Below are 12,831 nucleotides of genomic sequence, written 5' to 3'. Positions count from 1 at the left end.
GGTGGACATATAGGACATTACATGTAGATATAGCATACCCCCAGGCCTGCACATCCGGCACAAAACCGCCCCTTTTTTCGCACGAACTCCTTCCAGCAGTCCTTGCAGAAAACAGGGCTAAACCTGATGTCCATCTTGGATGCCAGATTAAGGCTGACCAGCTAATGATATACTGTACCAACTAGGGCATCGTTATTCCATAATATTTGGGTATCCTGCAAGCCTGCAAATCTAGCTAACTAGTTGTAGTAGCAGCAGTAGTAAAACAGAGAGCGGCTCTAGCTAAGCTAAGCTTCTTGTAACTATGTACTCTACCTACCTAGCTGCGCTCCGGGGAAAGTCTGACGGACTTAGGGCTCGTCGTCGCGAGGCTCGTCGTTGTGGATGGGCTTGCGGCGCCTCGCCCTCCACGCGTAGTCCCTCCTCAGCATGTCGTGCAACTCCTCCGCCGCGTCCACCCGGTGCCTCCTCGCCGCGGGCAACTCCACCGTCCTCACTGGCCGTGAGCCGCCGGCGTTCGAGACGGGGACAGCCTTTCCTGCGTCATCACCAACCACCTGCTGCCGGCCCCCTCCAATGTTCAGGCCATCTTTGGCCTCCAGCGCCACCACTGCAGAGAGTGCAACGATTTAGCAAGCCGATCGATCAATCCATGGGTGGATGGATGCATCTCAAAACTGACAAACATACATGGAGATTGGAGAGGAAACTCACCATGGCGAGCGCAGGCAAGGGGAAGGCAGAGCGTGAGCAATAACGGGGCGAAGAGCAAGGCAAAAACGAGGACTGCACCACTGATCCTTGTGCAGCTCATGGTGTTCAATCTTTTCCTGCGTGTGTATGTGTTTGTGTGTCAATAGGAGTTGGAAGAGAAGGTACAGGTTTGGGGTTTGCTGAGGTTTTATAGGGAAATCAGTGGCCAGTGTTTTTAGGCTAGCTGGCTTGCTTGCTAGTAAGGGGTCTAGGGATAGACATGCAGTCAAAGCTAGCTGAGGATACCTAGAGAACATCTCTTCTGACCGTACCACCGTGCTAGTTTTACTTAACGAGCCCCCAGGCAGGACTTGTTTAATGCTCTGCTCCTGGTTGTGCCTGGTGTGGTGAGTATCAACCCAAAGTATCCAAGAGCAGAGACATAATCTCACTCGGTATCTGATGGTCCTTGTAATGTTATACCTTTGAGATATAGTCACAGAGAACAGACTCGGCCCAGCTATCAAGTTTTTTTAAGTCGGCCCTTAAGGGGAGAGTATCAGGTGATACCATCTCCCCAATGCTCCCATGATACCATTTGAAACAAAAATCAAATTTAAATGTTCAAAAAATTCTGAAAAAAAATTATGTATGTTGACATCACATGAATGTACAATCACTAAAAATTTCAGGTCCAAATTCTAAATCCACATTATCATGTGATATTTTCCCGGCCCTCAAGGATCTCGGTTCATTAAAGAAAAAAGAGTTGTCTGGTTAATACATGGAAAACCGGGCTAAAACTGTCACCACGGCCCACACAGGGCAACATTGGCTATCCTGGCTACCCACGCGAAGACACGCACGCCACTGCCCACTAGAAAGAAAAAAGAGATAAATACACCGATGGTCACTGCACTTAGGAATACGCTCATTACGGTCACTATATATGATTTGACGTGAAAATAAGGTCATTATTCGACGTATGCAGTGCATAGAGGCCTGGTTTGATCACTTGTTGACCGCCACGTACTTTTCTCTGATTAGGCCAATCTTTGCATGGAGGTGTTTGTGTAACAAGTCAAAAATCCCCAATTCATCAAATCCCTAATCTGCAGCGACCCCCTCTTCAATCCCTAGCATCCTCCCTCTCTCGCGTTGCTCCGCCACCACCTTGGTCGCTGCTGCTGTGGAATCCGCCTGAACCCGGGAGATGCCATCTCGCCGTCAGTTCCTTCCTCTCTTGTGCTCATGTCTGTCGCAGGCTCCTCCGTCTCTGTTGTCCATCGTAGGGCATTGGTGTTGCCTCTCATCTGCTGCCCGAGCAACAAGGAGGAGGTGTGCATGTATGTCTTCACGACTGACAAGCACGACGGGTGGATCTTTTCCAAATGACAGAAACATGGGGTTAGTGGTTCTCTTTGATATTTTTTTCCTTTCCATGATTTCTCTTTGGTTTTGGATGCAAAGATTCAAGTTTTTGACCTTGGCATGTATTTTGGGATAGATGACTTGTGATTTCTGGCGTTGGGGATTGGGATATGTTGAGTACCTTGTTAACAAACACTATCTCGTCGGCGATGCCGTTGTGGATGTTGGGAAACGTAGCATGCAATTCCAAAAAATTTCCTACGCTCACGCAAGATCTATCTAGGAGATGCATAGCAACGAGAGGGGGAGAGTGTGTCTACGTACCCTCGTAGACCGAAAGCGGAAGCGTTTGTTATCGCGGTTGATGTAGTCGAACTTCTTCTCGTTCCGACCGATCAAGCACCGAACGTACGACACCTCCGAGTTCTGCACACGTTCAGCTCGATGACGTCCCTCGAACTCTTGATCCAGCAAAGTGTCGAGGGAGAGTTCCGTCAGCACGACGGCGTGGTGACGGTGATGGTGAAGTGATCCGCGCAGGGCTTCGCCTAAGCACTACGTGAATATGACCGGAGGCGTAAACTGTGGAGGGGGGCGCCGCACACGGTTAACAATGTTAGTTGTGTGTTCTAGCGGTGCCCCCCCTCATATATATATAGGTTGGAGGGAAGGAGAGGCAGCCAAGGGGACGCCCCAAGTAGGAGGAATCCTACTTGGGGTCCTCCCAATTCGGCCTCCCCTTTCATATTGCTATTCGGAGTAGGAAGGGAAGAGGGGGGAGGTGGAATCCTAGTCCTTTTTTCCTTTCCTCCTTCCCCTTTTCTACTCCAATTTGGCCAGCCCATATGGGGGCCTGCCCCAGCCCCTTTGTGGCTGGTGCGTTTCCCCTCTTGGCCCATAAGGCCCATATTTTTGCCGGGGGTGCCTGGAACCCCTTCCGATGACCCGATATGTACCCGGTACCCCCGGAACACTTTCGGTGTCCGAATATCATTGTCCAATATATGAATCTTTACCTCTAGACCATTTTGAGACTCCTCGTCATGTCCGTGATCTCATCCGAGACTCCGAACAACATTCGGTCACCAAATCACATAACTCATATAATACAAAATCGTCATCGAACGTTAAGCGTGCGGACCCTACGGGTTCGAGAACTATGTAGACATGACCGAGACACTTCTCCGGTCAATAACCAATAGCGGAACCTGGATGCACATATTGGCTCCTACATATTCTACGAAGATCTTTATCAGTCAAACCGTTATGACAACATACGTTATTCCCTTTGTCATCGGTATGTTACTTGCCCGAGATTCGATCATCGGTATCTTCATACCTAGTTCAATCTCGTTACCAGGAAGTCTCTTTACTCGTTCCGTAATACATCATCCCGCAACTAACTCATTAGTCACTTTGCTTGCAAGGCTTCTTATGATGTGCATTACCGAGAGGGCCTAGAGATACCTCTCCGATACTCGGAGTGACAAATCCTAATCTCGATTCACGCCAACCCAACAAGACACCTTCGGAGATACCTGTAGAGCATCTTTATAATCACCCAGTTACGTTGTGATGTTTGATAGCACAGAAGGCATTCCTCCGGTATCCGGGAGTTGCATGATCTCATAGTTAAAGGAATATGTATTTGACATACATGAAAGCAATAGCAATATAACTGAATGATCAACATGCTAAGCTAACGGATGGGTCTTGTCCATCACATGATTCTCCTAATGATGTGATCCCGTTATGAAATGACAACTCATGTCCATGGTTAGGAAACCTTAACCATCTTTGATCAATGAGCTAGTCAAGTAGAGGCTCACTAGGGACTCAGTGTTTTGTCTATGTATTCACACATGTATTAAGGTTTCCGGTCAATACAATTCTAGCATGAATAATAAACATTTATCATGAACAAGGAAATTTAAAATAACAACTTTATTATTGCCTCTAGGGCATATTTCCTTCAGTCTCCCACTTGCACTAGAGTCAATAATCTAGATCACATCGCCATGTGATTTAACACCAATAGTTTCACATCTTTATGTGATTAACACCCATAGTTCACATCGCCATGTGACCAACACCCAAAAGGGTTTACTAGGGTCAATAATCTAGGGGCTTTGCCTAAGCACTACGTGAATATGACCAGAGGCGTAAACGTGGAGGGGGCGCCGCACACGGCTAAAAATGTTTGTTGTGTGTTCTAGCGGTGCCCCACCTCAAATATATAGGTTGGAGGGGAGGAGAGGAAGCCAATGGGGGCGCCCCAAGTAGGAGGAATCCTACTTGGGGTCCTCCCAATTCGGCCTCTGTAACATCCCAAATTTTCAATTTGGAATGTTATACATTAGATCATCATTGCATAGCATACTTATTTGCATTTTCGGCAAATCCTCGAAAAATCCTAAGCAACTCAAGGACCCTCGGAGAGAGTTGGGGATGTTCTCGATTTTCATATTTGATTTTTATCAAATAATGAAACAAGGATTTTTTTTGTTTTTAATTATTTTTCTCTCCGAAAAATATTTCGTATTAAAATAAATGAGAGGAGAAAATATGACTTCTCCAAAATAATTGAAATATTGGGGGGGGGGGGAATATTAAAATCAAATATTGGATTTTATTCGAATTTTATTGGCAATTTTAATTGCATTAATTTTTTTTTGCACGTTTTCAAAACTGCATTTTTGGGCCAAGAAAATGTTCATCTCGTTCTAATTATTTTAATTAGACGGGAAAAATTTGTTTTAGTATTTTTGGATTTTTATTTATTTTTTTACGATTTTTTTATATTCGGCGAAACTATTTAAAAAAAACGTCGAGCGCCGACTGGGCCGAAGCCCAGCCGCGCGGCCCAGCCCGCCCGCGAGCCGTCTCCCTCCTGGAGACCGCCGCCGCCGAGTCCCGATCGGGGACGAGACCCGCCGCCGCCCGTCGCCCCCTCCCCAAGGCAGGCCCCCCTCCTTATATACCCCTCCTACCCCGCCGCCTCTCCCTCATCTCGTCCCCGAAGCCGCCGCCGCCGAGGAGCCCCGCCCCGCCGCCCGCCCGCCGCCCGCCCGCCGCCGAAGGAGGAGCCGCCGTACGCCGCCGCCCGTCGCCCCCGCCGACGCCCGCACCCCGCCGCCCCTCGCCGCCCTCGCCGACCCGCCGGAGCCCGTCCCGAGCCCTGCCGGAGTTGCCCCGACGAGGTAGCCGCAGCCGCCGTTCGGTTTTTTCAAAAAAAAACCGTTTGGTTTATTTTTTTAGTTTGGTTTATTTTTTTTATTTTTTTCGGTTAATTATCTAATGAGCGTTCACCGTTCCGTTTGTTTTAACGAACGTGTTCGTCGGTTTGACGCTGTTAACGAACGTCCGTTCGTTTAACTGTTCGTCAGTTTTCTTTTTCGTCGGATTTTCTGCGATTATTCCAGATCGCGATTTCTGATCAGATTTTCGTTCTGGTTTTACTTTTCGCTCGTTTATCGGAATCAGGCGATTCAAGCGCCTAGAGTTTCGTCTCGAAATTCTATTTTCGTTTAACCTACTCAAACAAGTTTTTGCTACTGTAAAATTTGACTTAGATCCAGATTAGTAAATGAAGCTTGTTTCTTTGGCCGTTTGACTTTCGTTGCTTCGTTTGATTTGATTCTTTTTGCAAACCGGAGTTCTTAAGTTGAACTTTCTGGTTAGATCTTTATTTGAGTTTTACTTGTGCATTAGATGAGTGCTTATTGTTTGCTTGTTTGTTTGCGATAGAGTACCCGGAGTGCGCCGCTTGCTACTTCGAATCTCTAGGTTTCACGGATCATCAGCAAGGCAAGTAACACTTTGATCATACCTCTTTTACTACCCAGTTTTATTGCATTAGATCAACCCTCAAACATTGCATGGCTAGGATCTAATTAAAATGTGGGAATTGGGAAGTAGATGAGGTAGTACCTATTACCTGTTCCATTATCAAACCCTTGGGAATTACTTCTACGTTTTCCTATATTGCTATGCTATGCTTGTAGACGTGGATTGGGTTTGAGAGATATTCACTACAGTTGTGAGATTGTTAATTAATGGTTTACTTAAGGTGGCAACTAAAACTCACATCTGGGTGGATTGAGGTACCTGGGTATTCCAGAATTGCCTGTTTTTCTTTTGGACCGCCACCCAGGTTCAAAGGGATCATGAGATTTTTCATGCTAGAAACTTCCGTGTGCAGCCGCAAGCTATTATGGGCTCTAGCATAGTTTATTAAGTTGTGTGAACTCTTACAGTGGTAGACTAGCAGATGTAGGGGATGTAGGTGGTACAGTCTATCACATCGTAAGGTGCAAACGCTTCTGAAAGACTATGTCTCGGTCATCCGTTTCTCAAACATCATGTAGTGCGAGAATCCAGCGGAGGCGATCGAGTCTTGTGGGAAAAGTGCACAAACCTCTGCAGAGTGTATAAACTAATCATGGTTAGCCGTTTCCCCGGTTATGGACATCTTGAGTATCTAGTACTTGGATTATCATGTGAATCTCATCACCATGTTATTTTAATTAATATTGTTGGGTTAATGATGATACTTAATTGGGATTGAGATGCTGTCAACCATCTCAATGTTTAACAACCACCATGATAGTTAAATAAAATTTATTCCTTTGTAGTAGGGAAAAACTGGCTTTTCGCAAAACTGTAACCATAGAGCTTTCTACCAGCCATATATGCATGTAGTATAGTATTATTATGTTCATTACTCTCTATGTGTTACATTGCCAGCATATTCCATGTGCTGACCCGTTTTCGGGCTGCAACATTTCATGTTGCAGACTTTTCAGACGACGAGTAAGGTGCCTTAGGTCGTGGTCTTATACTCAGTGATGATGTTGGAGTTGATGGACTCACTTATCTTCCAAGTCTTCCGCTGTTATCGTATTAGATGGCCTTAAGCCATATTTATCATACTTATACTCTTTTGAGATATTCGTTGTAATAAGTGTGTGATTGCTACTCTGTTATAAATCCTCCATTTGTACTGTGCGTGTCAGCATTACTGATCCAGGGATGACACTGGTGCACAGCAGCACAGACTGTTTGAGGTCTGGTCGCTACAGCCTCCCCCCTTTCCTATTCCTATTCGGAGTATGAAGGGAAGAGGGGAAGGGGGAATCCTATTCCCTTTTTCCTTTTCTCCTTCCCCTTTTCTACTCCAATTTGGACAGCCCATATGGGGGGGGGCGCACAAGCCCCTTCGTGGCTGGTGCGTTTCCCCTCTTGGCCCATAAGGCCCATATCTTTTGCCGGGGGTGCCCGGAACCCCTTCCGGTGACCCGATATGTACCCGGTACCCCCCGGAACACTTCCGATGTCCGAATATCATCGTCCAATATATGAATCTTTACCTCTAGACCATTTCGAGACTCCTCGTCATGTCCGTGATCTCATCCGGGACTCCGAACAACATTCGGTCACCAAATCACATAACTCATATAATACAAAATCGTCACCGAACGTTAAGCTTGCGGACCCTACGGGTTCGAGAACTATGTAGGCATAACCGAGACACTTCTCCGGTTAATAACCAATAGCGGAACCTGGATGCTCATATTGGATCCTACATATTCTACGAAGATCTTTATCGGTCGAACCATTATGACAACATACATTATTCCCTTTGTCATCGGTATGTTACTTGCCCGAGATTCGATCGTCGGTATCTTCATACCTAGTTCAATCTCGTTACCGGCAAGTCTCTTTACTCGTCCTGTAATACATCATCCCGCAACTAACTCATTAGTCACTTTGCTTGTACCAGAGATTCGATCGTTGGGTTGCTGTTTTTTTGCTTGTTTTTTACATCGCAAAAATGAATATCAAACGGAGTCCAAACACCGCGAAACTTTTTGTGGATTTTTTATGGGCCAGGAGACTCCCGATGGGCCGGAGCAGCACCTGGGGGGTGCCCCGAGGGGGCACAACCCACTAGGGCACGCCAGGGCCCCCTGGCACGCCCAGGTGGGTTGTGCCCACCTCGGTGGCCTCCCGTAACCCTTCTTTGCACTATAAATTCCCAAATATACCGAAAACCCTCGGGGTTAACCTAGATCAGAAGTTTCGCCGCCGCAGGGCTCCGTAGACACCGAAGACCAATCTAGACTTGTTCCGCCACCGTGCCGGAGGGGGGAATCATCTTCGGTGGCCATCTTCACCATCCCGGCGGCCACCACGATGAGGAGGGAGTAGTCCACCCTCGGGGTTGAGGGTTTGTACCAGTAGCTATGTGTTTAATCTCTCTCTCTCGTGATCTATATCATGGGCTTTGTTAATATAGTCAGATCATATGACGCTTCTCCCCTCTATACCCTTGTTGTGATGAATTGAATCTTTACCCTTAGAAGTTTTGTCTTGTCGGACTGAATATTCAGATATGAGAACACATGCTGTATGTCTTGCGGTATGAATACTTGAGGTGACAATGGGGTATCATGTTGATTCACTTGATATGTGTTTTGGCATTCAACTCACGGATTCCCGCGGTGACATTGGGATAATCTATGCATAGGGGTTGATGCACGTTTTTATTATCTTTTCTCCGATAGAAACTTTGGGGTCTCCTTGTAGTTCTTTGTGTTGGATTGAGTATTATGAATATGAATTTGCTTTGGTGTTATTTAAGTACGAACTCTAGAATAGATCGAAAGGAAAGAATTGCTTTATGTTATTTTAGTACGAACTCTTGAATAGATCGAACGGAAAGAATAGCTTTGAGGTGGTTTCGTACCCTACAAACAATTCCTATCTTTTTTTATCCGCTAATAGGAACTCGGGAGTGATTCTTTATTGCTCGTTGAGGGATAATCATATGATCCAACTATGTTAGCACTGTTGAGAGATTGCACTAGTGAAAGTACGGATCCTAGGCCTTGTTTTTAAGCATTGCAATACCGTTTTTGTGCCTGTTTACTATTTGCTACCTTGATGTTTTTATTTATTCAGATTATAAAAATATATTTCTACCATCAATATTACACTTTTATCACCATCTCTTCGCCGAACTAGTGCACCTATACAATTTGCCATTGTATTGGGTGTGTTGGGCACACAAGAGATTTCTTGTATTTGGTTGCAGGGTCGTTTGAGAGAGACCATCTTCATCCTACACCTCTCACGGATTGATAAACCTTATGTCGGGGAAACGACACCTATGGGATCCCGGGGAATCCCTTCTACGGTTGGCGGGGCGTGGAGCTGCGCAAAGAGCAGGTCTATCGATGAGCGCAAGGGGATTTTTACCCAGGTTCGGGCCGCAAACGATGCGTAAAACCCTAGTCATGCTTGTCTGTGTTTATTTGGTGTGAACTAGCTGCGGTGCATGCCCAGTCCAAAAAAGTCCGAATCCTTCCATAGTACGCCTCGGGCCTCCTTTTATATGTCAAAGGGGTCGCCACAATGGCACACAGGAGGTGGAAAGTTTCTACAGTGTATAATTTTATCCCCTGGCACCGTAGGACAAACGCATTTAATGCGCTGCCTACGTGCCCTCTTGCTTTATCGGGGACGACAACAGAGCTCGTCCCGTCCGTTGCCGCCTCGCCTTGCTTCGACGCGCGTCCAAGCTGACGAGGCATGCAGCACCATGCTGGCTGGCTTGCTGCTGTGGTGACAGGGCCTTCAGGAAGATCTGCATGACACCACGCAGGTGCTTGACTAGTTCGCCTAGAAGTTGCATGCCGCCACGCAGGCGCTTGCCTAGTTGGCGGGCTGGTTGCCGCGTCGTAACGGGCGTGGGGCAGCGAAGCTTTGGTAGGCGCGGGCCTGGCCTCGGCCCCGCAGATGCCCCCGGCAAGGGTCTTGCCGGGGTCTCGTGGTCGTCCCCGGCAAGGATCTTGCCGGGGGTCTTCGTCTGTCTCCGGCAAGGATCTTGCCGGGGGTCTTCGTCAGTCCCCGGCAAGGATCTTGCTGCGGGTCTTCGTCTTCGGGTTCCCATCTAGATTCGCAGGCCTTTGGTCTTCACAAAGATCTGCACGCCACCACACGGGCACCCCTGGGTCTTGGTCCTGACGTTGTCGATGGTGTCAGAGCTCTCAGGCTCAAGGGTGGCGGCCTTGCTGGTGTGGGGCAAGTCACCCCGGCAAGGCTCTTGCCGGGGCTATGTAGGCCGTCCCGGCAATGGTCTTGCCGGGGGAAGCCCATCTTGCCCCTTCGCTCTTCATGCCTCTGGCTTGAGTGTTGCCTTGGCAGTCTCGTACCTTTGCTTCTTCTGCCTCGCTGAGCATGGCCGCAGGTGAGGCTACGACTGCCCGCGCACAAGTAAAGGGGTACAAAAAGACCCCTACTTTTGTACACCGACAGGAGCCCCCAGGCTCGGGCCACACATAAGCGCGAAGCGTTGTTGGGCCAGGCCCAAAACGGTGCGCGAGTACGCGTGGCAGAGTTTTGACCGCGGTAACTTCTTCGACTGTTGCGCTTCCCCACGACCCGCATTGAGTGTGTGACGTGGGGGTTGTGCGTGGAACGGTCGTAGCACACTTGCGTCACCCTGTGGTGAATAGTAAAGAGGCGGCCCGCGTCTTCCCCTAAAAAAGAGGAAACCGCAGGGGCGCTGCTCATTTACCCTCCACGCCCTTTCCAATCTCGGAACCGCTGTTCCCCTCTTCTTCTCTAAGCACAAATTGGAGCTTTTGCCTTTGCTCGCTGCCGCCGCGCCCCCATTGCCCTTGATCCCCTACCCCCTCTCAGCCGCCATGGCGCCCAAGGCAAGCAAGGGCAAGGGAGCGGCCAAGGACACTGGGGGGAAGGAGGCGCCAGAGAGCGAGTTGGTGGAGTTGCGGACGCAGTATGCCCTCTTCACCTTGATGGTTGATGCACTGACCCTCAAGGAGAAGTTTCGGCCCTTGTGGGGGAGGGAGACGTCGGGGAATCCTGCCACACGCATCGTCCCTGCCTCCTTCGCCAAGGCCAGTCCAAATCGATATCCCTTCTTTGTCGACTATTTCTCCTGCGGGCTCTGCCCACCTTTCTCAGGTTTCTTCAACGGCATCATGCATACCTACGGCTTCCACCTTCTGGACCTTACGCCGAACACCGTGGCGTGCATGGCCTTCTTTGCCCATCTTTGCGAGGGCTTCGCCGGAGTGCTCCCCAACACGGCGCTCTTCCACCATTACTTCACCCTCACATCCAACCAAGGGGTGCCATCTCTGGCTGCATCACTTGGATCTCAAGGACCCAGAGCAAGGGCACGTACCCGGAGGGTGCCCAGAAGGAGAGGTGGGACGAGTGGCGGGGCCGGTGGTGTTGGATCGAGGAGGCAGATCCGCAGGAGTTCTGCCGGGTCTGTCGGAGGCCGCCAGTCCGCAGCAAGGACTGGGGTGATGTCGACGCCGACGACAAGAGGCTCATGGTTGCCACAACCAGGATCCATCGCCTCACCTCGGCCAGGCTTACTCTTGAGATGATCGGGCTGACTTCATCCATTGCCGGATTGCCCCTCTGCACAATAAGGGGAGGCCGGCATGGGATTTCAGGAACGCGGCCGATATCGTGAGGCTCCGCCCCGGCCTGAACCACAACTTCACGGTGCTACAGTATGCTCATCTTTGCCAGAGGCTTTTCTAGCTCAAGGTTGACGAGGTCGGCATGGTCGAGAGGACTGGCAAGGCCGCCAAGGCTGGCAAGTCTCTGTTCGGGTTGCTAGCAGGGGTCGTCCCATTGAGCAACAACTCTTGCCAGACCGCCATCATCGCCATGATGCCGATTTTCAATGCGCATGGCCTCGGTCCGACCTGGGCCAAGCCAAAGGCGGAGCTGGTGTAGACATTCTTCGACAACTTGTCGGAGAGGTATGTTCGTGACGAGCCATAGCTCATCCGCAACACCACCGCGAAAGAGCTGGCGTACATTGCTGCCAGGGCGGAGGAGGGAGCACTTGTCGAGGAGGCCGGCAGCCTCGGCACTATGGAGGACGAGGCCGACATGGCCGCAGAAGAGAAGGGGTTCGCCGAGTGGACGGGGTCTACCGGGGAACCCGGTGGCACCGGTGCTGGGGCTCCCCTTGCTGAAGAAGCGGTCGAGGAGTCGGCCGAAGAGGAGACCGGTGCGGATGTCTCCTCGTCCCCAGGGAGGAAACGCGTCCTGCTGCGGGCTGGTTCCGGCGAGCCGGTTCAGCCCGGCAAGACCGCACAACGGGAACGGGCCCAGGCGCAGCCCGCGCGCCAGACGAGGGTTGCGGTAGCGAAGAAGGCCGCGGTTGCCGCCGCCTCCTTGTCCAAGCGGCCCAGGACTCCATCCCATTCTCCTCCCCTTGTGGATGCCGCCCCGGAGGCCAATTTCGACCTTGGGTCGTTCAGCCCGAAGAGGAAGAGGAGGCCAGCGGAGGAGGACGAGTAAGCACCTTGCCCCTCACCATTTCCTGACCCTCTGCCAGTGCCATCTTTCCCTGACTTGATCTTATCTTCACAGTGACACGGCGATGCTGGCCCAGAGGGCGGCGAAGAGGGCCAAAGCTTCGACGGGCGGTGAGCACTCCGCGCACACCGGCGTTGGTGGTGATCAGCCCAGACAACAGCCATGGCGCAGCCCCCGCTTCAGCCCCAGCGTGAGTTCATTATTCACTCCCCATCGACGGGCGTTGGGGTGTGTATCCTTGGTGCTGACCTTGCCGGGTTCGCAGGAGGACAGCGGCAAGAGGAGGAGCCGCTGAGGGCCACCCCCGACACGCCGCCCCCGTCAACCACGCCACCCAGAGGGGTGTCACCGGCAAGGGCATCTACCGCCAAGCCCACGCGCACGGAGGAAGAG

At 50.3% G+C, this 12,831-nt stretch overlaps 1 protein-coding gene across 1 annotated transcript; it reads right to left on the bottom strand.

Moving 5' to 3' along the window:
* Positions 1-170: 170 nt before the first annotated feature.
* On the bottom strand, positions 171-910 carry LOC109734200 (uncharacterized). The gene is made up of 2 exons (XM_020293410.4): positions 715-910; positions 171-610 (listed from the first exon to the last, which is right to left on the bottom strand). The coding sequence occupies exons 1-2, from the start codon at positions 812-814 to the stop codon at positions 351-353; spliced, it is 360 nt and encodes a 119-aa protein (XP_020148999.1). The 5' UTR covers positions 815-910; the 3' UTR covers positions 171-350.
* Positions 911-12,831: the final 11,921 nt, after the last annotated feature.

This window comes from Aegilops tauschii, chromosome 2 (assembly GCF_002575655.3).
Source record: "Aegilops tauschii subsp. strangulata cultivar AL8/78 chromosome 2, Aet v6.0, whole genome shotgun sequence".
Taxonomy (NCBI): Eukaryota; Viridiplantae; Streptophyta; class Magnoliopsida; order Poales; family Poaceae; genus Aegilops; species Aegilops tauschii.
Note: the sequence above shows the minus strand (reverse complement) of the source record. Positions and strands in the feature narration are given on the sequence as shown.